This window comes from Heterodontus francisci, chromosome 12 (genome assembly GCF_036365525.1).
Source record: "Heterodontus francisci isolate sHetFra1 chromosome 12, sHetFra1.hap1, whole genome shotgun sequence".
Classification (NCBI taxonomy): Eukaryota; Metazoa; Chordata; class Chondrichthyes; order Heterodontiformes; family Heterodontidae; genus Heterodontus; species Heterodontus francisci.
Window position 1 is genome coordinate 86574185 of NC_090382.1, and position 26735 is coordinate 86600919.

At 44.8% G+C, this 26735-nt stretch overlaps 1 protein-coding gene across 13 annotated transcripts in view; it reads right to left on the bottom strand.

Annotated features, from left to right (window-relative positions):
* The window catches only part of LOC137375975 (uncharacterized), a 169098-nt gene that overhangs the window by 89231 nt on the left and 53132 nt on the right, over positions 1-26735 (bottom strand). For all 13 annotated transcript variants that reach the window (XM_068043797.1, XM_068043800.1, XM_068043793.1 and 10 more), the window contains 3 exons: positions 24132-24438; positions 23453-23610; positions 2871-2943 (listed from right to left, as the gene is read on the bottom strand). In XM_068043797.1, the coding sequence (XP_067899898.1) occupies positions 2871-2943; positions 23453-23610; positions 24132-24438 (538 nt within the window). The remainder of the gene's footprint in view (positions 1-2870; positions 2944-23452; positions 23611-24131; positions 24439-26735) is intronic.

The window sequence follows — 26735 nt, forward strand, 5'->3', positions numbered from 1 at the left end:
GAAATGTAATTAAAGACATCAGAGTACAAAAGGAACTCAAAGGCTTTATTTACATAGCAACAAACCAAAGAATGTATGTATTGCAAATGGCCAGCCAGTGCTCAGTCAAAGCAATAACCAAATTAAAGTAATCACAGATACAAGTCCCCATAAAAATGTTTATATAAAGTCTGTGCTGAAAGGAAACAACAGATCTCTGATTCATTGTTAACCATCATAATGAAAGAGGTTGTTCTTCATTCTCAGTGATAAATGATGCCTCTTTAAGATGTGAACAGAACAAGCTGGCTTTGTAACTATAATGATGAAGTGCTTAACCTCTCCAGTAAGAGATCAGAGTTCAAATTCCAGCCTTGGCTGACATTTGCACAATGGTGCTTCCAAATCTATCAATCTTGGCTGAGAGGGGTGACAATCCCAGGCAGCGGAGACACTCAGGTTAAAACCTCCCTGTACATGGATGACGTCGCCGTCTTCTGTTCGGATCCGCTGTCCGTGCGCAGACTGATGAGCATCTGCGACCAGTTCGAATTGGCCTCGGGAGCCAAAGTTAACCACGGCAAGAGCAAGGCCATGTTCTTTGGGAACTGGGCTGACCGATCCTTTGTCCCCTTCACCGTCAGGTCAGATTACCTGAAGGTGCTGGGGATATGGTTCGGAAGGGCCGGGGTGTGCACCAAAACCTGGGAGGAGCGAGTAGCCAAGTTACAACAAAAGTTGAGCATGTGGGGGCAGCGATCTCTCTCCATCGTGGGTAACAACCTGGTCATCAGGTGCGAGGCGCTCACGTTGTTGCTGTACGTGGCGCAGGTCTGGCCCATACACCACTCCTGCGCTGTGGCAGTCACCCGAGCCATTTTCCGCTTCATCTGGGGATCTAAAATGGACCGGGTCCGGAGGGACACGATGTTCAAATCTCTGGATAAGGGCGGGAAAAAAGTACCCAACGTGGCCCTCATCCTGATGACCACCTTCGTGTGCGGCTGCATCAAGCTGTGTGCAGACCTCCAGTACGCAAACTCCGGTGTTGCGAAGGATGGGCCTGGTCACATTGCCGCGGAACGCTCCATGCAGTTGGACCGTGCCGTACCACCTATCCTTCGTGGAGCAGTTTCTGCGGGAAAACACCTTTGACCACCGCTCCATCAGGCAGTGGTCTGCACGGAATGTCCTCAAGGCCCTACGGGAAAAGGAGACGGTGGATCCTGTCGGATGGTTCCCCGAGCAGACCGTCAAAGTCATTTGGCGGAATGCCTCATCACCAGAACTTTCAAACAAGCACCAAGATGTAGCTTGGCTGGTGGTGAGAAGGGCCCTCCCCGTCAGATCCTTCATGCACACCCGAAGTCTCGCCCCCTCCGCGCAATGCCCCCGTGGTGGCTGTGGTGAGGAAGAGACAGTTGCCCACCTCCTCCTGGAATGTGTCTTTGCAAAGCAGGTGTGGAAAGAGATGCAGTGGTTTTTGTCGAGGTTCATTCCAAGCAGCTCTGTAACACAGGAGTCTGTGCTCTACGGGCTGTTCCCAGGGACGCACACCGAGCCAAACATCAACTGCTGCTGGAGGACTATCAATTCGGTGAAAGACGCCCTTTGGTCTCCCCGAAACTTGCTGGTCTTCCAGCGCAAAGAGTTGTCCACCACCGAATGTTGCAGACTGGCACATTCCAAGGTCCAGGACTACGTGCTGAGGGACGCACTAAAGCTTGGGGCAGCCGCAGCAAAGGCTCAATGGGGAAAGACCACAGTGGAAGGTCCCCCCACCAAGCTGAACTGAGGGGCTGGATCCATGGGAAACCCCTCGAACTGTATCGTTAATATTTTTGTTTGCTGTAAATGTAAAACTGTAATTGGCATGACAATTGTGAAATGGAAGGGTTGTGAAGAAACTCATGATAGTATTGAAGGAAACTGATCTCCCTTGCAATGTTTGTATTTTTTGGTGCTGTTTGAAACTGTTTGGCAATGTAATTTTCACAGAATTTTATGAATAAAGTATATTTTGGAAATAAATAAAAAAAATCTTGGCTGAAAGAATGAAAATAAAGGGAGGGAGAAATTAAAGAAATAATGGAAAATGTATCTCCTCTCAAATATTAGGCTATTCAATTTTGGGAGCTATCACAGTGAACCATGATTCTTCTTTGGCCTCCTTATCTCGAAAGACAATGGGTAAGTGCCTGGAGGTGGTAAGTGGTGTGTGGAGCAGCGCCTGGAGTGGCTATAAAGGCCAATTCTAGAGTGACAGGCTCTTCCACAGGTGCTGCAGAAAAATTTGTTTGTCGGGGCTGTTACACAGTTGGCTCTCCCCTTGCGCTTCTGTCTTTTTTCCTGCCAACTGCTAAGTCTCTTCGACTCGTCACACTTTAGCCCCGCCTTTATGGCTGCCCGCCAGCTCTGGCGAACGCTGGCATTCTATCCTTACCCAATGTCTACAAATGCAATTGCACCTTTTGAAGTGAGATCAGAAATCAAGGGGTATGAAAGGGCATTACAACTGAGCACAGAAACAAATCACTGTACTTCTATCTGATTTTTCAGCTAGTATAATACAGCCAGTAATGTAGATGAGATCTATATTAACCTCCCTTAAAACCTATTAGTTATTTACATATTTTAAACTATTCCAATGAAAACAATAATATAAAGGGGAAAAATGATCCTGAAATGGAGATTTATCTTATGACGGATGTCAATCCAGGAGGCCGGTGACAGGATACAAACAGCACTTTTATTGACATATACACAACTCCATTTCAAAATGAGGCTTTTCCAAGTCTTCATGCTAACAGCTGCTAAGGAATTTTTAAGGTAACATATTACATTAAGCGTTAATTCCATACAAACACAACAGCGAATTAAATGTTGTTTACCTGCCTTTAGTACACTGTAAACATCTTTAAACATTGATTTGTACCAAGTCTTTGGTCCATCTTCAACTGGAACCTGAAATAAATGATTAAGTTAGATCTGTGTTTATTTAGATATTTTATCACATAGCTACAAAATAAAGAAAAGTTTTGCAAGTGTGTCCTTTTGACATCTGCTAGAATGTCAACTAGTTATGACGTTTTACTAATTCAGTCACTGAAGCATGTGATGCTGTTATCCAGTAGGGTGGCACAGTGGTGCAGTGGTTAGCACTACAGCCTCACAGCTCCAATGATCCGGGTTCGGTTCTGGGTACTGCCTGGGCGGAGTTTGCAAGTTCTCCCTGTGACCGCATGGGTTTCTGCTGGGTGCTCTGGTTTCCTCCCACAGCCAAAGACTTGCAGGTTTATAGGTAAATTGCCCCTAGTGTAGGTAGGCAGTTGGAGAATTGAGGGAAGGTAGGGAATATGTGATTAATGTAGGATTAGTATAAATGGGTGGTTGATGGTCAGCACAGACTCGGTGGGCCAAAGGACCTGTTTCAGTGCTGTATCTCTCTATGACTCTAGTAGGATCAAGGAACTTGCTGAACAATTCTAAACCAGTTAATAGCAAAAGAAAATATGGCATGAGGAATGCTCTGTATTTGTTGCATCAAGCCTGCACCTTCTGTAGGGATGGTAGTGTTGTGGTGATGTTACTGGACTAGTAATCCTGCTCTAGAGATATAAGTTCAAGTCCCACCATGGCAACTGGGGGAAATTTATATTCAATTAATTAACAAATCTGGAATACAATTATAGTTTCATGAATAACTATCAGATTGTTGTAAAAAACCAATCTGGTTCACTAATGCCCTTCAGGGGAGGCAATTTGCCATCCTTACCTGGTTTGGCCGACATGTGACTCCAGACCCACAGCAATGTGGTTGACTCTTAACCACCCTTGGCCTAGCAAGCTACTCAGTTCTATCAAACAGCTAGAGGAATGAAGTGGGTGTACCGACACCACATGGACTGCAGCAGTTCAAGAAGGCTGCTCATCACCACTTTCTCAAGGGCAATTACAGATGAACAATAAACGCTGGCCTTGCCAGTGAAGCTCACATCCCAAGAACTAACAAAAAAAAGACCAAATTCAATTGCTGCTCCAGTCAGCTCCACAAACAACAGGACAAAATAATGGGTTGAATTTTATTTGGGCGCTGCCACTCGGCGGCGTGCCTGCATTAGCCGGCTGCCACCGGCCCCACGATATTACATTGGTGGGGGGGCGGGGTGGGACTGCCGGTTCTGGTGTACACTGGCACAGCTGCGAGTCATGTGCTGGGGCTCTTTTTAAAGAGCTGCCAGCATGGCAGCTGTGCCTGCATCAAAGAAGATTCCTGGACACAGTGTGGCAAAATAAAGGGATATAATGCTATGGAGAAACAGCGGCGTTACAGGGTGGCACCATGGTTCAGTGAGGTTTCCCTGATCACCCTCCTCGAGGCTGTGTGCACAAGACGGGAGGTCCTCTTCCCCAGCGATGACAGGAAGAGGCCCTCTCACCTGACCAAGGCAACCTAGCTGGAGGTGGCTCACGAGGTGAGCAGCCATGGTGTCATCCAGCGCGACTGGCTGCAGTGCCGGGAAAGAATGGATGACCTGCTAAGAAGTGCGAGAGTAAGTACCAATGTCTATCAGGGCTCCTTTGAAACTGGGTGCACCCACACAGAGTGGCATATGTGTGCCACTGCTGTGCCAAAGAATGGGTGGTTGGGCAGGGAGGGAATAAGCGCAATGAATGATGCAATGTATGGCACAACTTACCCTTGTCCGATGCTCAGGAAATGGCACCTACATGAGTGGCTCACTCAGAGGTGCACACCAAGAATCCCCACCTTTGTGGCCTGCAATTGTCTTTTGACATGTGTCACCCTGTTGACAAGCCATTGGTACTATCTGCCCCCTTGCCCCTCTAGGCGAGGATGGCCCACAATTCGAGGGAGTCCTCACGTACCGGAGGAGGTCCTGTCAATCTGCTTAGACTGATGGTTGCCGAGGAGGAGGCCCTGCAGCTGGCACCAAGGCAGCAGGCGCGCTTATTCGGGCAGATTGACATTGGGCTCCAAGGTGAGCAGACGTCCAATTGATATTAAAGATGGGCACTGTGTACTGTTGGTTCGGTAATGCAATGCTGCTGACATTGTAAAGTGCGTTACAGCAGAACTGACAATGTCCTTTTCCCATTGTGTATTCCAGCTGAAAGAGCAGAGTCAAACGCAGCTGGGCTCGTGCCATCCAGCACCTCGGAGGAAGAGCCAGACTCCGAGGAAGCACTGTCCCATGACACTAATGCACCTTCCACTAGCGCAGATACTGTCACCTCGATGGGTATCCGACTGGCCTTAGAATGTGGGTCACAATCTAGTGAGAGCACTGCACATGTGCCCGAGCAACTGACTGAGGCTGAGATAGCCGTGGCCCCTGACAGTCGGAAGCCTGTGAGTGGCCAGGCTCATGCTGAGCCCCAGGCTACTGATGACTCTCTGCTGTCAACAGACCATGGCAGGCCGCAGCTGTTGAAAAAGTTATGGCAACTGCAGGTGGAAATGCCATAGGCCATGCGCAGCCTTGAGCAGATGATAGGAGAGTCTATCCACACCATGACTGCTGCCATGTCGCAGGCATATGAGTGCTGGCATCATCCATTGAGGTGTGGTGACCCAGAATCAAACAATATGCTCAGACCTGCTATTCCTTGCTGTTACCGTCACATCCATTGAGCAGTGGCTAGGAGCAAGAGGGACCAGAGGCATGGAGAATGCCCCTGTTCCTGGTCCCTCCCGGGAGGGCAGAGGGGTTCCAACGAAACCTGAGCCAGCAGACCATATCTGGGGTCCCCCCTCCAGGCGATTCCAATGTGGATACTGGCCCCTCAGCCCCTCTGCATGTGAGTGAAGCTCCAGCAGCCGCGACACTTGAAGAGGGTTCTGTGATGACGCAGGATCCTCCCAGCCAGCCAAGGCCTTCCAAGTCTCATGCACACAGAGGACGACCGCCGAAGTCATCCACAGCCAAAAGGCAATCTGATCAGCAGCCTTCCTCCAGTCAAGCTGCTAGCGCAGAGGTTGCACCAAAAAAGGGCACTCACAAGCGTTTAAAGAGAACACACTGACACAAATGGGAATGCACGGGTGTTACAGCAATGTAAATACGTCTTTCACTAAATGTTCCTCACCAACATGTGTGTCCTTTTCTCTCTGTAAATGATGTGCACCAGCATGTAGCGGCAATGTCACATCCCTTTGCACCATTGGCCCTTCAGGAGAGCCAGCGTATGCAATAACATCATTGCCATGCCACCATTACTCATTAGCGTCTCCACGGATGCAGTGACATGGACATTGGGTCAGTCAGCTGCTGCCTCTAATGGTTTACACAGGGATGCTGCAGATGTGGACTGGTGCACAGCAGGTGAGCGAGGGTGATGTGTGCTTGCACAGCTCATGTCAGTTCCTATGGAGCAGACAGCCTTTGTCTGATAGACCACTTCCGTACATCCCTAGCTCACTGCTAGCCCTGCGTGCAGAGCCTGGGTGCCATTTGCCCTCCCATGCGTCTTTCATGTTGTAGGTCCTCAGTGTCCTCATAGTCCAAGGAGGAATCCTGTTGACGTCTCTCCTCATAATGCTGGGCCCGGCCCCTATTGGGTGCGTAGTTGTGCAGAGCGACAAAGAAAGGAGCTGGCCTTTTCGACCCGTAGTACAGGGCATCACCCTATCCATCCAGGTATTGGAAGCTCTCTTTCAGCACGCCGATTTCCTGCTCAATGGTGGCTCTTGTAGCTCAGTGGTTGGCATTGTATCTTTCCTCTGCAGCAGTGGTGAGGTCTCTCACTGGTGTCGGGAGCCATATCTGCAAAGGATAGCCCTTATCTCCAAGAAGCCACCCCTCCATCTGAGCCTGTTCAGTGAACAGCGGTGGCAGTCGGGACTGGTGCAACACCCAGGTGTCACGGCAGCTGCTTGAGAAGCGGTCACACATTCACAGCAAGCATCTGCGGTGATCGCATACCAGCTTCACCTAGATTGAGAGGGCTCTTATAACGGTGACGTCTGCAGGTGGTAGCCTGGCAGGAGGCCTGATGGCCACATGGGTGCAGTATATGAACATCACAACCTATGGTTCTCCGGCAATGGTGCCAAAACCCATTGCCTTCTGGGCCTGGCTGTAAGAATCATCCTGAAGAGGACATAGTCACTGGCCCTCCGGTGTAGGGCATTGGTGACATCTCTGATGCAGCAGTGCACTGCTGACTGTGTGACCCCACAAAGGTCTCTGGTGGGTCCCTGAAAGGCTGCTGAGGCACCAAGCTTGAAAACTGCTGCCACTATGAGGAACAAAGGAATGGGATGTCCACCGAAGCCCATGGGCTGCAGGTCATCTTTGAACAGGGCACAGAGACGTGTCATCACCCTCTCTACATGCGCAATCGCCTCTGACACTGGTGCTCTGACATCCGATGGCATGTCATGTGGGGCCTGTGGATGCAAGGCAAACGTAATGGCGAGCTCTCCTTGGGGGCTGCTGCTCATAACTGGGGGCCTCTATGTGGATTGCACCTGCCTGTTGATTTTGCCTCTGGCGCATACGGAACCTCAGGAGCAGAGGATCACACAATGTCGGATGAGCCTTACCTATTTCTGTGTGATAAATAAAGTTGAACCCTGCATGTATTCTAAGGTTCCTAACAGGGCAGGAATTGGTGTTGATGGGTACATCAGCTGCTTTCCTGGATCAACTATGTGGCATGCCATGGCACTGCCCATCTTGGCCAATGCTTAGAGTGTCACAGCATGACCACATCAAGATCCTACCAGCTGAATCGATTGCCCCCACCATCCATATAACCTTAATGCTCCTACCTTTTCTGGCACCCTCCCCATGCACAGGGTGACTGGAGTGCCAATGCCCCCTCACAAACACAAATAAATGCAGAGCGTACACTGTTTAAGGAGGGAGGGTACACAGTACTTCATGCCCGCAGAGCTTTCCCTCCAGTAATCCCAGACCCCCTCCCTCCTCCCTTTAAGAATGCAGAGCTGAGACCCCTGTAATCACCCCTCCTCCCTTCCAGTATGCAGAGTGGGACCCCTGAAAACAGAACATACCTTCCGTAGCGAAAACTTATGCTTCTGATGACCCGCTGGCTTTTCTAATCGTGAACGGAAAGGTACGTGACGACTGCCCGTTCAAAGTAAAATGAGGAAGTGTCCAAGGAGAGAAGGCGTGCTGCATAATCTGCAAAAGTAAGTCCCGTTTTACATATTCTAATTGGGGTGCTGCTCCTGTGCAGCAGAGTGCAGCACCAAGGTCCCTACGCCACCGGTAATATGCGGCAGGTCCTTCTCGACGTCGCACGTCGGGGTTGTCCTCTTCCCACAGAATTTTAATAGCCCCCGCGCCACGACCCACTGTGTTGAAGGGCCGGTAAAATTCAGCTCAATGAAAATACAGAGTTCTGATGAAAGGCACTGACCTGAAACGTTAACTGTTTCTCTCTCCACAGATGCTGCCAGATCTGCTATTTCCAGCACTTTTTGTTTTTATTAATGAAAATACTAGTTTGAAAAGGTAGTTAATAAAGAAATAGACATTGTCATTTCATGTAAAAAGTCAAGAGTATCAAGGCAGTAATCCTGCTGAGAGGACCAGGTGACATTACAGACTGCTTTTTTTTTTCCAAAACTACTTTATTCATAAAAATTTGTAAAAAGAAATTACAAACCGTTCAAGTTTGACATTTCAGAAAGTGCTATAAAGATCAGATTCCTTCCATACGGAACATGAGGTGCCTCACATCTCTTGCCTTTCCATTTTATATGCAATGTACACGTGAATTATGTAGCATAAACATTTTTTAGTGCATACTGTCCGAGGGGTATTACACAGGTTCCAGCCTCTCAGTATATTATGGCGGGAGGACCTTTCAACGTGGCCTTTCCCCATTGAGCCTTTGCGGCAGCTGCTCCAAGCTTTAGTGCATCCCTCAGCACGCAGTTCTGGACCTTGGAATGTGCCAGTCTGCAACACACGGTCGTGGACAACTCTTTGCGCTGGAAGACCAGCAAGTTTCAGGCAGACCAAAGAGCATCTTTCACCGAATTGATAGTCCTCCAGCAGCAGTTGATGTTTATCTTGGCGTGCATCCCTGGGAACAGCCCGTAGAACACAGACTCCTGTGTTACCGAGCTGCTCGGGATGAACCTCGACAAAATCCACTGCATCTCTTTCCACACCTGCTTTACAAAGACCCATTCCAGAAAGAGTTGGACGACAGTCTCTTCCCCACCACAGCTATCTTGAAGGCGGCATGCGGAGGCAGTGAGACTTCGGGCATGCAGGAAGGATCTGATGGGGAGGGCGCTTCTCACCACCAGCCAATCTACGTCTTGGTGTTTGTTTACAAGTTCTGGCGATGAGGCATTTTGCCAAATGACTTTGACAGTCTGCTCAGGGAACCAGCCGACAGGATCCACCATCTCCTTTTCCTGCAGGGCTTTGAGGACGTTATATGCGGACCACGGCCTGAGGGACTTGTGGTCAAAGGTGTTTTTCTGCACAAACTTTTCCACGAGGGACAGGTGGTGTGCGATGGTCCAACTGAATGGAGCGTTCCGCAGCAACATGGCCAAGCCCATCCTTCGCAACACTGAGGACAGATATAACCTCAGCACCCAGTGACACTTGGTGCTTGCGTACTGGGGGTCTAGGCACAGTTTGATGCACTGCACACAAAGGTGGCCACCGGGGTGAGGGCGACGTTGGGTACTTTTTCTCCCCCTTTATCTGGAGGTTTGAACATTGTGGCCCTGTGGAAAAGTGGAAGATGGCTCAGGTGCAGCAGTGTGGTAAGGGCCAGACCTGTGACATGTACATTAACAACATGAGTGCCTCGCACCTGATGATTAGGTTCTTACCCGCAATGGAGAGGGAACACTGCTTCCACATGCCCAGTTTCTGTTTCATCATGGCTGCTCACTCCTACCAGTTTTTGGCACATGCCCTGACCCCTCTGAACCATATCCCCAGCACCTTCAGGTAGTCTGACCTGACGGTGAAGGGAACAAAGGATTGGTCGGTGGCTTCGGTAGCTTATATGGTTGGACGTTGCCTGGTCAGTGATCAAAACTACTGACAAGGCCATCTCTGACCACATCTTTAAATCCCTTACCACCCACTCCCAACCCCACTTCCTTCTGTGACCACTTCTGAGGAAAAAAAACTCTCTCACAAGTCATTTAAAATTGCATTTTCAAACTTCCAATTGTCTAGTCTTTGACTCTCAATTCATCCCACAATGATCCTTGCCCAATGATCTAAACCTCTTCCCCCAACATGCCTTCTATGAATTTATCTCAACCATGAGAACCACCTCCTGCTCCCCATTCCACCTAAACTACCGACACGCCAGCATTCCTTCCTGGTCCCCATGTGAGCTGACATTGTAAATGGTTCCCTCCTCTCATTAAATTTCATTTGTCATTGTCCTCCCATTCCACCAGCCTGTCTAAGTCCTCTTGAATTTAATCACTATCCTCTTCACAGTTCACAATACCTCCAAGTTTTGTATCATTCGCAAATTTTGAAATTGTGCCTTGTACACCCAAATCTATGTCATTGATACAGATCAAGAAAAACAGTGTTTCTAACACGGACCCCTGGGGATGCCTATATCACCCACAGATATGGGGTCAGCTTCCACATGTATACTGACAATGCCTCTGCGCTACATTTCTTGATCCCTCCATTGCATTGGTGCTGCCAGTTGCTGGGCTAACACCAGTTTTGATTAAGCCACAATTTCCTCCAGATAAGCATTGGGATGACCATCTTCAGCTCCTTCCACAAGCTCCATATCCTTGCCACTGACTCCATTCCCCTCCCTGGCCACTGTTTCACACTGTATCAGTCTGTTTGCAACATTGGAATCCTATTCGAACCTGAACTGAACTTGACGCCGTAACTTCATCATAGACACGATTGGCAATACAAACATACAAACACACAAATTAGGAGCAGGAGTAGGCCACTCAGCCCCTCGAGCCTGCTCCACCATTCAATAAGTTCATGGCTGAACTGATTATTCCACATTCTCACCTACCCCCGAAAACCTTTCATCCCCTTGCTTATCAAGAATCTATCTACCTCTGCCATAAAAATATTCCAAGACTCTGCTTCCACTACCTTTTGAGGAAGAGAGTTCCAAAGATTCACGACCCTCTGTGAGAAATAATTTCTCCTCATCTCTTGTCTTAAATGGGTGACCCTTTATTTTTAAATAGTGAGTTTTAATTCTAGATTCTCCCACGAGGGGAAACATCCTTTCCACATCTACCCTGTCAAGACCCCTCAGGATCTTATATTTCAATCAAGTCCCCTCTTACTCTTCTAAACTCTAGTGGATACAAGCCTAGCCTGTCCAACCTTTCCTCATAAGACAACCTGCCCATTCCAGGTGTTAGTCTAGTAAACCTTCTCTGAACTGCTTCCAATGCATTTACATCCTTCCTTAATTAAGGAGACCCCAATACTGTACATTGTACTTCAGATGTGGTCTCACCAATGCCCTGGATAACTGAAGCATAACCTCCCTACTTTTGTATTCAATTCCCCTCGTAATAAACATTAACATTCTATTAGCTTTCCTAATTACTTGCTGTACCTGCCTACTAACTTTATGTAATTCGTGCACTAGGACACCCAGATCCCTCTGCATCTCAGAGCTCTGCAATCTCTCACGATTTAGATAATATACTTTTTTATTCTTCCTGCCAAAATGGACAATTGCACATTTTCCCACATTATACTCCATTTGCCAGATCTTTGCCCACTCACTGAAACCTATCTATATCCCTTTGTAGCCTCCTTATGTCCTCTTCACAACCTACTTTCCTACCTATCTTTGTGTCATCATCAAATTTAGCAACCATACCTTCGGTCCCTTCATCCAAGTCATTTATATAAATTGTAAAAAGTTGAGGTCCCAGCACTGATCCCTGTGGCACACCACTTGTTACATCTTGCCAATCAGAAAATGACCCATTTATGCCTACTCTCTGTTTCCTGTTAGCTAGCCAATCTTCTTTCCATGCCAATATGTTACCTCCTACACCGTGAGCTATTATCTTTCACAATATTCTTTGATATGGCACCTTATCAAATGCCTTCGGATATCTAAGTACAGTATATCCACTGGTATCTTTATCCATAGCACATGTTATTTCCTCAAATAATTCCAATAAATTGGTTAAACATGATTTCCCTCTCACAAAACCATGTTGACGCTACCTGATTACCTTGAACTTTTCTAAGTGCCCTGCTATAACGTCTTTAATAATAATTTCTAACATCTTCCCTATGACAGATTTTAAGCTAACTGGCCTGTTTCCTGCTTTCTGTCTCCCTCCCTTTTTGAATAAAGGAGTTACATTCGCTATTTTCCAATATAATGGAACCTTCCCTGAATCGAGGGAATTTTGGAAATTTCAACCAACACATCAACTACCTCACTAGCCACTCCTTTTAAGACCCTAGGATGAAGTCCATCAGGACCTGAGGATTTGTCAGCCCACATCTCCAACAATTTGCTCAGTAACACTTCCCTGGTGATTCTAATTTTCTTGCGTTCCTCCCTCCCTTCCATTTGCAGACTTATACCCAATTCTGGAATGTTACTTGTATCTTCTATAGTGAAGAGCAATGCAAAATACCTGTTCAATTCTACCATCTCCTTATTATCCATTATTAATTCCCCAGACTCACTTTCTATAGGACCAATGCTCACTTTGTTAACTCTTTTAAAAATATCTATAGAAACTCTTATTATTTGTCTTTATATTTCTAGCTAGTTTGCTCTCGTACTCCAATTTTTGCCACCTTGTTTATCTTTTAGTCATTCTTTGCTGTTTTATATTCTGTCCAATCTTCTGACTTGCCACCCATCTTTGCATAATTAAATGCTTTTTCTTTAATTTTGATACTATCTTTAACTTTTTTAGTTTGCCACAGATGGTGGGTCCTCCCCTTGGAATTTTTTTTTCTTGTTGGAATGTATCTATTCTGTGTATTCTGAAATATCCCCTTCAATGTCTGCCACTGCATCTCTATTGACCTATCCCTTAACCTAATTTGCCAGTTCATTTTAGCTAGCGCTGCTTTCATGCCCTCATAATTACCCTTATTTATTTTTAAAATACTAGTCTTGGAAACACTCTTCTCTCTCTCAAACTGAATGTAAAATTCATTCATATTATGATCACTGCTACCTGGGGGCGCCTTCACGATGAGGTCATTAATTAATTCCATCTCTGTGCACATTACCAGGTCTAGTATAGCCTGTGCTCTGGTTGGCTCCAGAACATGCTGTTCCAAGAAACTATTCCGAAAACATTCTAGGAACTCATCTAGGCTACCTTTGCCCATCTGTTTTTCTAGTCTATATGTAGATTCAAATTCCCCATGATTATCACCGTATCTTTCTGACAAGCTCCCATTATTACTCGGAAATACGTAGCAGATCTAGCAGCATCTATGGTGAGAGATGCAGAGTTAAGCTTTCAGGTCAGTGACCTTTCATCAGAACAAATTTTGAAAGAGCAATCCATTTAGTCCCATTCCCCTGCCCCTTCTCAATATCCCTGCAATTTTTCTCCTTCAAGTATTTATCCAATTCCCTTTTAAAAACTCCTATTGAATCTGTATCCATCACTCTATCAGGCCATGCATTCCAAATCCTAACCACCCATTGTGTAAAAAGGGTTTTCCTCATGTTGCCTCTGTTTCTTTTTCCAATCACCTTAAACCTGTGCTCTTTTAATATTGACCTTCAGCCTTTGCAAACAGTTTCTCTTTATTTACTCTATCTAAACCTTTGATGATTGTAAAAACCTCTGGCAAATCTGCTTTTAGCTTTCTTTGCTCTAAGGAGAACAATCCCAGCTTCTCCAGTCTATCTATGTAATTTAATCCATCATCCTGGAACCTTTCTGGTAAATCTGTTGTGTACCCTCTCTAAACCCTTCACATCCTTCCTAAAGTGTGGTTTCCAGGCATGGATACAATACTGCAGCTGAGGCTGAACTAATGTTTAATGTAGACTTAGCATAACATCCTTGCTTTTGTACCCCATGCCTCTATTGATAAAGTCCAGAATCCTATATGCTTTATTAACTGCTTTGTTAACTTGTCCTACCACCTACAAAGATTTGTATTCAAGGACCCCCAAGTCTCTCTCTCTTCTTGCATTCCCTTTAAAATTAGACCATTTAGCTTATATTGTCTCGCCTCATTCTTCCTACCAAAATGTATCACCTCACATTTCTCTGCATTGAATTTCATCTATCACGTGTCTGCCCATTCCATCAGCCTGTCTGACTACTACAATATAGCATTAAAAATATTGTTTGTCATTTGTAAATGTAGGACCTGTGGGTTTTTAATTCTGCATAAATTGCTACAAAATAAATTGCAATGACCCAGAACCTTAAATTGCTTATAGCAAGAGTTTTTCAAATAAACGTAAGTGATTCTGTGTAACTTCTCTATTGAGCTATATGCTCCATGCCTTCTTTTTTAAGAGGATGAAATATAAATGTGTGCAGCAGTGAAACGCATCTGTAGAAAATGATACGCAACCTGTTGCAACTAAACAGAGAACCTTGCCTATCAGGACTCCTCTTTAAAGAGAAAATTTGATCCTCTAATTAAGGGATTCCACCATCAGTACCTGCTTTAAAAATCAAATAGTTAAAAAAGCATGTTATGTTCATGGTATTATATTGACCTAAACCAATATGTTAATGCTGCAAAATATCACAGTGGTTTCAACAGCATGTTATACTATGTGGTAAAGATGACGTAAAAGTTAATTATCTTTCACAGCATTGACCTAGGGCAGCATGTTTTACTGCACAGAAACACATTGACCTTAAGCAGTATATTATGCGGAAGAGTATCACATCAGTCTAGAACAACATGCTATCAGATTAATCTAGAACATTATGTTACAGTACAGGATATCCCAAGGAGCAGATTTAAAATGTGTAGCTGAGGAATACACAGTGAACAATAGTTCTTAAAGAGAAAATAATTTCAAAACTTTAGTGACTATTCTGAATGACTTGCTGTTGAACAATCAGCCATTTTTCTGGTAAGCATCTAATTTTTCAACCTTTCGTCGTGTCCACCATTGTAAACATTAACCCCATAATTATGTAATCTTTCTCCGTGACTGAGTTCAGTGCATGTACCATACACAAAGATTTCTCTTTGTTGCAGTTGTCAAAAATAACTGCAGCTTACTTTATCATTTTTTAAAAAATAAGTACTACATTGATACCTTCCACATCCTCAGCATGTCCCAGTCTGGCAATGCCTCAATTTAAAAAATGATGTCCTTGTTTTCAATTCCGTCCATGGCCTCACTCCTCCCTATCTCTGTAACCTCTACCAGCCCTACAATACTCAGCTATCTGTGCTCCTCCTATTCTGGCCTCTTGCACATTCTTCTGAGGCAGTCCCTCAGGATCGAGGATGACTTGCCTTGCAGAATAAGCTTTCTCCATTTAGGATGGTCATGAGCCAGGGACTCCCACAAGCCGAAGGGGATGTTTGATCTCTTCAGGGATGCTTTGAGAACATCTCTAAAGTGTTTTTGCTGTCCTCCTGGGAGTCTCCTGTCACGACCTAGTTCTGAGTAGAACAGCTGCTTCGAGAGTCTGGTGTCATGCATGTGAACGACTGGTCCCACCCAGTGGAGCTGGTTTTGGGTGACTAGTGCCCCAATGCTGGGCAGGTTGGCTTGGGAGAGGATGCTGCTGTTGGATCGTCTTTCTTGCCAAGGGATTTGGAGGATCTTTCGGAGGCACCTCTCGTGACCTCATGGCAACATGCGCGGTCCAAACACTGGCACCTACTCGGCTACATCATTGTACAAGCGAGGGACTGCAGAGATGCCCACATCATCCGTGCTGTGACAGATACCGAGGACTGCTGGACTGACTACCACTTCAGCTGATCTACCATCTCCATCAGCCTAGTCTCCAAGCAGTGAAAGCAACAAAGGCAATGTCTTAAGAAAATTAACATTGAAGGCCTCAAAGATCCCGCTAATGAGGCCCTTCTCCGTCAATGCCTTACCTCCAACTTCTCAACCTCCAACCACCAGGAGCTGCTGTGTGCCATTAGTGTCTGGTCGCCCTAAAGGCCACCATAACAAGGACCTGCAAACAGCTCCCTGGCTTCTCCTCCAGGAAGCATCGTGACTGGTTTGATGAGAATGACCAAGAAATACAGGAACTAATCGGGCGTAAGCGCAAAGCCTTCACAGAATGGAAACTTCATCACTCATCCAAGGGAAAGCAGCAATCCTACAGGCTCCTGAAGGCAGCAGTGCAGAATAAAACTTGGGACATAAAAAACAAGTGGTGGGTAGAAGGAGCACGAGAGATCCAGCAACTTGCGACACCAACGGTAAGTGTGGTTTCTTCAGCACTGTTAAGGCAGTCTATGGCTCAAGCACCCAAGGGCGCACCCGCTGAGAGCCAAGCATGGAGGAGAACTCATCAAGGACAGGGAGGCAGTCAGTGTTTGCTGGAGGGAACATTTCGAAGAACTCCTCAATCTAGACTCCTTCTTCAACTTGAATGTCCTCAACTCCATCCCTCAACACCCAGTCTGGCTCAGTCTCAGTGCTACCCCAGTCCGGAGCGAGGTCAAAAAAAGCCATTCACAGCTGAAGAACAACAAGGCCTCTGGAGCAGAAAGAATCCCTGCCGAAATTCTGAAACATGGCAGAGATACACGCCTGGCACGACTGCACGACCTCAGGTCCCTCATCTCGGATGTACAGTGCATGATGGGGACTTCAGGGACACTGTGATCGTGACTGTATTCAAGAAGGGAGACAAGACTGATTGTGGCAACTACAGAAGGAATCTCCTTGTTGTCTGCCAGAAGGAAGATCATTGCAAGGTTCCTGCTCAATGTCTGTCTCCCAGTGGGTGAAGAGCTCCTTCTGGAGTCACAGTGCAATTTTCGCCCATCGAGAGGTACCACAGACATGATTTTCACTATTCTGCAAATCCAAGAAAAATGCAGGGAACAATTCCAACCGCTGTACATGGCCTTTTTTGCCCTCACAAAAGCCTTTGACTCTGTCAACTGCAAAGGCTTATGGAGCATCCTACTCAAATTTGGCTGCCTTCAGAAGTTAGTCACCATCCTCCGTCTACTCCAAGGTGACATGCAAGACATAATCCTCGCCAAAGGAACCACCACAGACTCTATCTCATTCAAGACTGTGTCCTCGCACCAATTCTCTTTTCCATTTTCTTTGTTGCAATGCTTGATCTCACCTCCAGCAAACTAACCGCAGACGTGGAGATAATGTACAGAACAGACAGTAAACTGTTCAACCTACGTCGCCTTCAATCGAAAACCAAAACCATTCCAACCTCAGTCCTCAAGCTTCACTATGCAGATGATGTTTGCATGTGTGCTTACTCTGAGGGCTGGGTTTTAAAAGCTCGCTGTCGATATCAGCAGCTCACTCCCTCCAATCTCATGGAGGGGGCGGGCTGTCCGTCCCCGGCAATGGCGTCAGCTGCCTATCCGCAGGTGCTGGCACCATTTTTAAAGTGCAGCCAGCCTTGCCGCCCAATTTAAATTTTTAAAGTCCTACCCCGCTAAATTAAATAAATAAATTTCTAATGCCCCTTTCCTGCCCCCCCAATAACAATTACAATAACTATTTGCCCTTCTCCCCCAAAAAAACACTTACCTTTTGCATCTAACTTTCTATCCCCCCACCCCCACAAACTGCACAAAGTTTAAGGTTCAACCCTTCCCACCATCCCCTATACCCATTACGTATATTTGACTCCGCTGGCCCCACCGCACTGACAAACTTACCTCCTTCCCCCTCCCCACCCCTGGACAGGGATCTGAAGGCACGGGAGTGCAAACCAGGATCGCAGGTAAGTCTATTTAAATTTAATAATTTTATTAATTTGAATATTTAAATTGTGGTCCCATCGCCCAGCGGCAGAGGTCCACCATGGAGCCTTGTTGCACTGGGAGGATCAGGCCAGGCCCTCCCAGTTTCAAGGTCCATGATAGGCCTCATCCGGAGCCATCTTAAGGCCCCTCCTTCCCCCCGCCATGGAACCCAACACCTGGGGTAGAACAAAATCCAGTCCTGAAAATGAACTCCAGATCATTGTCGGCTCCTTTTCCAAAGCATTTGGGTCTTTTACTAAACACTTGGAAAATTAAGGTCCTTTTCCATCCAGCTTCCGCAGCACAGCACCTCCCCTGTCAATCATGATCAATGGCGAAATCCTGGAAAAGGCCATATCTTGGGAGCGTCCTCTCGGCAAAGGCAGACATAGACAATGAGGTTCATCATCGCCTCCAATGTGCTAGTTCAGCCTTTGGTCGACTGAGAAGAAGAGCATTTGAGAATCAGGATCTCAAACAGGAGACTTAGATCATGGTTTACCAGAGATCCCTGTGCTCCTATATGCTTCGGAGAATTGGACAACCTGCAGCTGGCACCTCCTCATTTTAATGACTCCACCATTGGCAGATGAGTCTTCAGTTGCCTAGGCCCAAAGCTCTGGAATTCCCTCTCTAAACCTCTCCACCTCTCTCTCCTCCTTTCAGACACTCCTTAAAATATACCCCTTTGTCCTAATGTCTCCTTATGTGGCTCAGTGGCAAACTTTGTTGGTTAATGCTCTGGTGAAGCACCTTGGGATGTTTTACTAAGTTAAAAGCACTATATAAATGCAAGTTTTCATTGTCCCAAAATTCTCTAGAGCCAACGAATTACACCTGAAGTGTAGTCACATTAGTAGACATTACTCAAACTGTAAATGAGTCAACAGTGTTCTGTTATCAAGAGGTTTCAAAAGAAATTACTCATGCAGAATTGTTTTCTTTTTACAATTTTCCTTTCCTGGATGCATTGACTCTCACTGGAGTAGAGATCCATATGAATTACAGGTCCTCCAGTACTCAAATGGTCATTTTCCATGTGTGAACGTGTGCAGGTAAATTATTCAACTGTTGCTCTCAATATGATGTTGCTCTCAATATGATTTCCAGCAGGGTTTCTTCGATAGTTGAGGCAGGAACCTGACTTATTCCTCTCAGCTGGGAATGCTCAGGTCAATTGTAACAGCTAAACTGTCACCTGGTTGGGCTTAGCTAAATTATCATAGATGAAGGATTGAGGTATTCTTGGTGTCTTTGCTTCCATGTAGGGTTGCCAACTCTGGGTGGAAGCATTCGTAGAGGTTTGATCATGTGACATTCTAATCACATGATGCCTGCAAATATTATTGTATTTACCCTATAAAAGTTGACTCCCTTGAGCATCTTTGCTTGTAGTTTCATACCAGCTCCTTTGATGCGAGAAATTCAGGAGGTGACCCGTGAGCAGACGAAGAAGGGAAATTGAGAGCAAGGAAGAGAAGGAACCAAAGGTGAGAGAACAATTTGCAAATGTGAACCTGCAGCTGGGAGGAACTAATGGTAACTCACTGAAATTGCACCAATAACTAACAGTAATATAGGCAATACTCAGATCTCCCACACAGATCTCACCAACAGTAAAACAATAACTCATTGATTGTATATATGTAACTGGTAGTAATAGGTACAATGCCCACTATCCTGCCTCTAACTAATTGTAATCATATAATCTATCACCCTGTAACAACAGCCAGAACCTCTGCACTGTACAAGGTGCAGTGTGGCTCCCCAGTTAATGCCACTTTTAATAGGCCTAATGTCTCTCCCTAGTTCCTTATCTTCTGGTTTGAACTCAGGTTCTATGCAAAGGTAACAACTCTGAACTGGGAGCCTCAATCAGAACAGAAATGTACTTAGCTTTGGCACACAGAAACTGGTTGTCCTGAACCAAATCAAGAGATCACACAAAAAGGCAGCAGTCTCGGTGTTTGGGGCACATTGTCCTAAACACAGTTCAGCACCAAAATCTCCTAACTCCCTGGGCTCAGATTGAATAAAGGAGAGCTTTCATAGAATGGTAGAAGTTACCTCACAGCAGGCAGTCACTCGCTACCTGGAGCTCTCTCCTATAACCCTATCCGATCTCAGATCCTTTAATATTCCTTCTTTTCAAATATGTATCTCTTTCACTTTATATTTGTTCTAGTCTACCCTTCAATAGCCAGTTGTGATCCAATGGCCTAATAGTCCACAGTGCAAAAAACTTTTTTCTCCCTCCCCTCATGGTTCTTCCAGTGAGAATCTTTCGTCTGTGTTCTCTTTCACTCCCAGTCACCCACCAGTGGAAACAACCATTTACTATTTACCCATGGTAAAGCCCCTTGTTTCACTCACTCCTCTACTGCTGTTTCTCTCAGCGCTGCTCCCATTTTCAGTTTGCCTCTCTCTCTCCCACCACTCAAGCCAATGCCTCAAAAACCTGCCTCCCTCTCTTACCTATCCCCCCGATCCCCAGGCTTTTTCACCCGAGACTCACTCATGCCCAGTCTCCCCAACCCCTAATCACCAACCTTTCTCCCGAGTCCCCATCCTCAATTCTATTTGCCCCTTTCTCTGCCCTGTGACAGGGGGCAGTAGGGGTGGGGTTGGTAGGTAGGGGAGATGTCACCGAGTCAGGGACTTCTCTGCAGTTACAGCAGGTGTATGTTATGGAACGAGGGAGGTTCCTGTGGTGGGAAATTTAAATTACGAAGATCTCCTGGGATGGGAGACGCATGTACCATTCCCAGGCAATATGGGAGGGTTGGTAACCCTAGCTCAGTGTCATAGTACGTGATTCATTTACACACTGAGACCGCTGGTCCATGGATCCGCTGGATGTTCAGAGTATACTGGCTAAGTGCATAAAAACTGCAAAATCAGTTATACATGAGATGTAGCAGGATTGCTTTCTGCTATAATCTTTGAAAGTTACATTAGTTGGCTACAAAACAACAGTGATTACACATCAGAAGCAATTTATTGGCTTTAAAGTGTTTTGAGATGTGCAGAGGACATGAAAGGTGCTATATAAATATAAATCCTTTCCTTCTTCACTTCTAATATTGCTACAGGTCTCATGCAGCTTAGGTAAATTGATGCTTTATTGCCCTCTAGTGGTTTTACAAAATCCATCCGTGTGAACTGAAAAAAACTACAACCATTATTTCCTCTCCAATAATTTTGTGATAATGTAGATGAGTGAAAACAGGTGCAATACCAGCAGAAAGTGACTTTGGACCATTTGCTTTTATTTAGCACTTCTCTGAGCATTGCTGTTTACCACAAATAGTTTCAAATATTAGCAAAACTTTATTAAAATTTTCTAAGTTTTTTTGATTAGGGCCTTGTTAAAAGCCAGCCATGGATAATGCTTGCTATAATGGAGTGAAAAAATAATGATTATTGAATTCTAGGCTAGGTGCAACATTCGTCAACTAAACAAACGACGATATTGACGGATGGACAGAAAGAAAGAACAAACTTGCATTTATAGGGCTGAATTTAATGCCCCCCGACCCCTGGAGACAGGCTAGGTGGTGGGGCAGGCCCCATACTATTGCGACAAGAGGCAGGAGGTGGAGGATTCGTCGCCTTCACATCGCAGAGCAATTTACTCGCGGGTGGGTAGGCCAATGATAACCTTCCCACCCAAAGGCCATTTGAGGGCCTTAAGTGGCCAATTATCAGCCATTTAAGGGCCTCTTCCCACCGCTGCTGGAATTAAGCCAGTGGCGGAGAGGCGGGAGGGGCCCTCCGCCACACGGGGAGGTTGCCCAGTAAAACAAGGCAAACTTCCTGTGGGCTTGGGGTGGGGGGGGGGGGTGCCCTCCTTTGTGCGCAATCTGTGGTTCATGGAGGTTCCCAGCAGAAAACCACCAAACTCCCTGATTCCCCCCTCCCCCTCCATTCAATGACCACCCCTTCCCCCCATCACTGGGTCCAACAGGACTGGCCCTGGCAACCCCACCTCAATTACCTGAGCTCCAGGTCTCCAGCGCTAGGCCTGGTTCCAAGGCCAGTGCTCTGATTGGCCAGCAACTCCTGGAGGCGGAATCCCCATCTTTAAAGGGAGGGGGATCCCGGCGCCAGGCTGTTAGTTGGCCTGGCACTGTTAAATAGAGCCGGGGGGCTCTGAATGGCTAAGGCGGGGTTCCCACCACCTTTTCAGCCTGGTGCTGGGATTCCTGCCAGCTCCACTAAATCCAGCCCATATAGTGCTTTATATGACCTCAGGATGTTTCACAGTGCTTCACAGCCATTAAAGTGTTTTTGAAATGTGGTTACTGTTGTAATATAGAAGTGAACAATCGAGCTTTTTTTAGCAGGCAGTGGGCATTTTTGCAGCAGCAACATGAAGAGAGAGCAGCCTGAGTGTGTAGTAAACTAAGTATAGAGCATTGGCCAGGCTTTATCAGAAGTGCTGCAATCAGTTTGGGCACTCCACCTCAGGACTGATATATTGGCTTGAAGAGAGTGCAAGACAGATTCATCATTAATACTAGGGCTTAAAGGGTTAAATTATGGGGATGGATTGCAGAAATCTACTTTGTACTCTTGAGTTTAGAAGGTTGAGGGTTGATCTAATCAAAGGTAGACACAGAAAAAATATTTCCTCTGGTGGGGAAATCCAGAACAAGAGGGGAATAATTTTAAAATTAGAGGTATGCTATGTACAACAGAAATTGAGAGAGGTCTTTCGCACAAAGGGTCATGACAGCTGGAAATCTCTCCCCAAAAAGGTGCTCTCAATATGATTTCCAGCTGGGTCAATTGAAATTTTCTAGGTTGAGATTGATAGATTTTTGTTCAGTAAGAATATCAAGGGGTATGGAGCAAAGATGGGTAAATGGAGTTGAGGTGCAGCTCAGCCACAGTCTAACTGAAGGACAGAATAATTGAGTGGCTGTAAGGACTACTGCTGTTCCTATTTTCCTATATACCACTCTATATATCAATAGCCTCAAGCAGTGGGGCAGGTAGTGCCTCAGGTCATCACCTGTGCAGCCTGCACACGTTCTTCAATGATATCAGTAAGGAAACCTGCGCATAGTGGCCGGCAGCACTATCTGCCCCCGGGGAATTGGCCTAAGACTGCATAGCATCACTTGAAGTGGTGGTATGCAAATAAACATTCCCCCAATGAGATTTTACATTCTCATAATTTAGGTGACTCTTTTTAAGAGATAAAAGCATAAGATTTCAATGTTGTAAACCTGGAACAAAAAAAATGGAAATGTTGGAATTGCATCGGAAGTTTGTTAGAATCTGAAAAAAGAAAAGATATGTTAATGTTTTGGATAAAATCCCTTCAGGGGACTTTCATGGGTCTAAATCCAAATCATTAACCCATCCATTCTCTTATCACATGCAAATAGACCTATACACTTACAGTATTATTTTTTTCTTTTTAAAATTGAGCCATCGGGTATGCTAAGTTAACAGTCTAACTGAATATCAATGCTGGGCTATTGATTACATTTTTTAAAGTATTACTTTTAACAAATACAAGTAATTCTTACCTTCTTTGTTATTAAACGTGATGATCCTTTTTTTTCTGAAGTCAACACAGAATTAGCAGATGATCTGATGGCAATGTTCATCTTTTCACTAACTGTTCGTAGTTTGACTTTGTAGTCTGAACCAAGGTCAGTCTCTGAATCAGATGTGACCTGCAGTTCTTATAGAGTGAAATATAACAGCGGTGGTTAGGAATTATAATTGCTTGCTTATAAGACAGATAAAGAACATACAGCAATTAGCACTTATATTTGAGTCAGTTGTTGGTTAAAGTATTGATTTTAATGTCATCAATCTATTTCTCTGAAGAAGTAAATCATGTATCAGTTCCTCTGACCCATCTCACTTTCACTCAAAATTATAAAAGTTATTGCAGCTCCACAACAAAATCAAAAGAAATAGGTATTTTAATTGAATTTTTAAAATTTTTTGGTTTTCCAGTCACACCACTGTTTGTCCATGAGGCAGGAAAGGAGCCTTCTGTCAGGCTTCTACCAGTGCCAGGCTGGAATCATTAGAGCAACATTTTAATTTACCATCCCCCTTCTCACTGCCTTCTCAGATGTCACAGCTGAGTATGGAAATCACCATGTGAGGAATCCTGAGCACAAACCACTGGGACATCAGTTGCTGAACCACCATGCCACTCATTTTAATTTAAAATCCATTAGATAGGCTTACCTGTTTCAATATTATGCAGGTCCCTAGGACCAGCTGAAGATGCAGAGTCATCCACTTTTATGTTATGCAGGACCTTACATGTTGTACTGAGTGAAGAAGCTGGGCTTCCTGTTTCTGTGGTATAGGGTACATTGAGGTTAGGGCCAAGGGAAGATGATAGTTCATCTGTTTCTGTGTCACATGGGATGTTGGACTGAGATCTCACTGAAGATGCTTCTTGGTTTTGTAATACTGAATAGAAAGACTCCTTCGCCCTTGTATTGTTGCTGCTTTCTTTGATATCCACCATACCATTGTGGATTGAAGGCTAGAATTGACAAAGAAATCAGCCAAACACTTTAGTCAACAGAACACCGAATCAAAGAGTTAATGCAGCCCAGGAAAGCGAGTACACAAACTATAATTGAAAAACTTTGAGTCACAGCTCTGACACGTACTCCATAGAAAAGCCTACCTTCTGTGTACAGATTAATGAAACCACCAAGGTAGGACTAAAACACTGGTCCTAATTTGGGGTATTGAAGTTAAATTAAGAGAAGAAATAGAATTGAAAATACCTAAATTTAGAGATGATTTCCACGAGTTGATGTTCAAGTTAAAAAAGTTAATGGCTAGGAACTACGAACATCTAATGAAAACAATCAATGATATGGATAATGGTGCAAAAGTGCTGGAGGAGCTTTTAAATGCACACAATAGTTTCTTGACTGTTAGATACATGTAAGAATGAAATATTGATTAGCATCAATAGTAGGAATACCTGAATGGGTGCTAAAGTTTTCCTTACACTATTAACTATTCTGAATTTATTACTAATATTGTATTTGCTTTGGTCAGGAAAAGGACCAGAAAGTCTCTAGAATTTGTCATAAGAGTTTTGTTTTTTTTAAAAAAGCTAAGAGGTCGCTGTGCCTTTAAGACTGAGAAAAAAAGGACTTTCTGAGTACGTTGAATGCCGAATTGGGTGGAGCACAGACTGCAAAGCAATTTCTATCCAAGTAACTCAGCAGAGAGAGATTTACAACTGTCTTGTGACTTGGTTGTTGTTGAAGGTTTTTTAAAGTCAGTTCTGCAGAGTGAAACAAAACCAGGGAATAGAGAGCAGTGAACTGGAGCTGTGATTTGCTGAAAGACCAGGGAAAAAGAACTATTCTCTCTGAAAATAAGCTTTACATTTCATGGAAAGAAGTGCTACATTTAAGGTGTGGTTTTGACCTGTCTGAAGAGAGAGAAAAGGCTCAGAGGAAGAGGAGTTGCTACACTCTGTGCAGAACACTGCTTTGGAGAAAGGAAGCCTTATGTTTCAGGTGTGGTAGGTTGCTGTTGCTTCTAGTCTCAAGAATCCCTGCCTCAAGAGTGAGTCTTGTTGCTTTCTGTGTGTTTTTTATTTAATTTCCTGAAAGCTCAAGAGAGTCTCTACTGTTGGACTGCTACTTTAAAATGTAAGTAGACCTGTTGCTACACCTTAAGCTGAAAGATCTGTGTGATGCCTGCTGCAGATGAATTGACTTGAATACCTACCCATCACAGACTGTTTATCAAACTCACCCAGAAAGACATTAAGTGGCATCCAACTATTTGACTCTGGGACACCACACCAATCCAGAAATAGCCTACCAGACTCTGACAAACAATTATGTTATTGTTTCTAAGAAACAGTTATAACTCAAAACATCCATTTTCCCGGGTTAACCGATTTTTGAATGTATGTGTGTGTGCAGGAGGGCTAGGAAGAATAAGGAGTTATAAAATCTGTTCCGACATGTAGATTTATCTCTATCATTTAAAAGTTGGTTTATTAATAAATAATTTTTTTGTTGTTTAAAGAAACCTGGTTTGGCATTCTTTATTCTGGGGGATAAATAAAGTGTTTAATTTGGCTAATTTCCAGTAGGTGGGAAACGTTTATAATATGCTGTGACCTGTGGAGTAGTGGGACTGAATTAACAGTGCATTACTCCCACCTTAGTTGTGACATATTAGACAGAAAAAGATTATAACTGCCAGTTGTGTTGCATACCCAAGAAAGCAGCAACGAAAATGTGAAAATATATGATTGTGGTATTATCAGAAGTAACAAAAGGTATCAGCCACTCAGATTTTACTGCCAGCAAGAAATGGAGGAGGCTGAAAGGCTGTAAACAGATGAGATATTAGTAATTGGCCAAGTATAAAATTGCATATTTATATATATCTGCCCACGATGGAGTCCATTGAAGTTTGAATCAGCTTTGAATCTTTTATTCTGTAACTAACCCCTGTAGCACTGGCCACTTTAATTTGATTACTTGTATGAGTTAATCACCTAATTGAGGATGTGACTGAGTGATGTGGTTAGCAGAGTTCTTAATTGGCTCAAGTCTGTGTGAATTAATTACTCAGTATGGATTAGAACAAAATATACAAAAATACAGAATTAAGAATCAGACTTGCAGTCAACCGATTCACATGACTGAACAACAATTAACTGAGGGAAGGAAGTGCTGCTTGATAAAATAATAGGAATCAGGAATTCTGTGTCTATGTTAATGATCGCAATCCTGAAACAACTCAGCAGCCACCTGTTTGTAAGCTGCCATTATTTGACTTTTTCACTATTAGTTG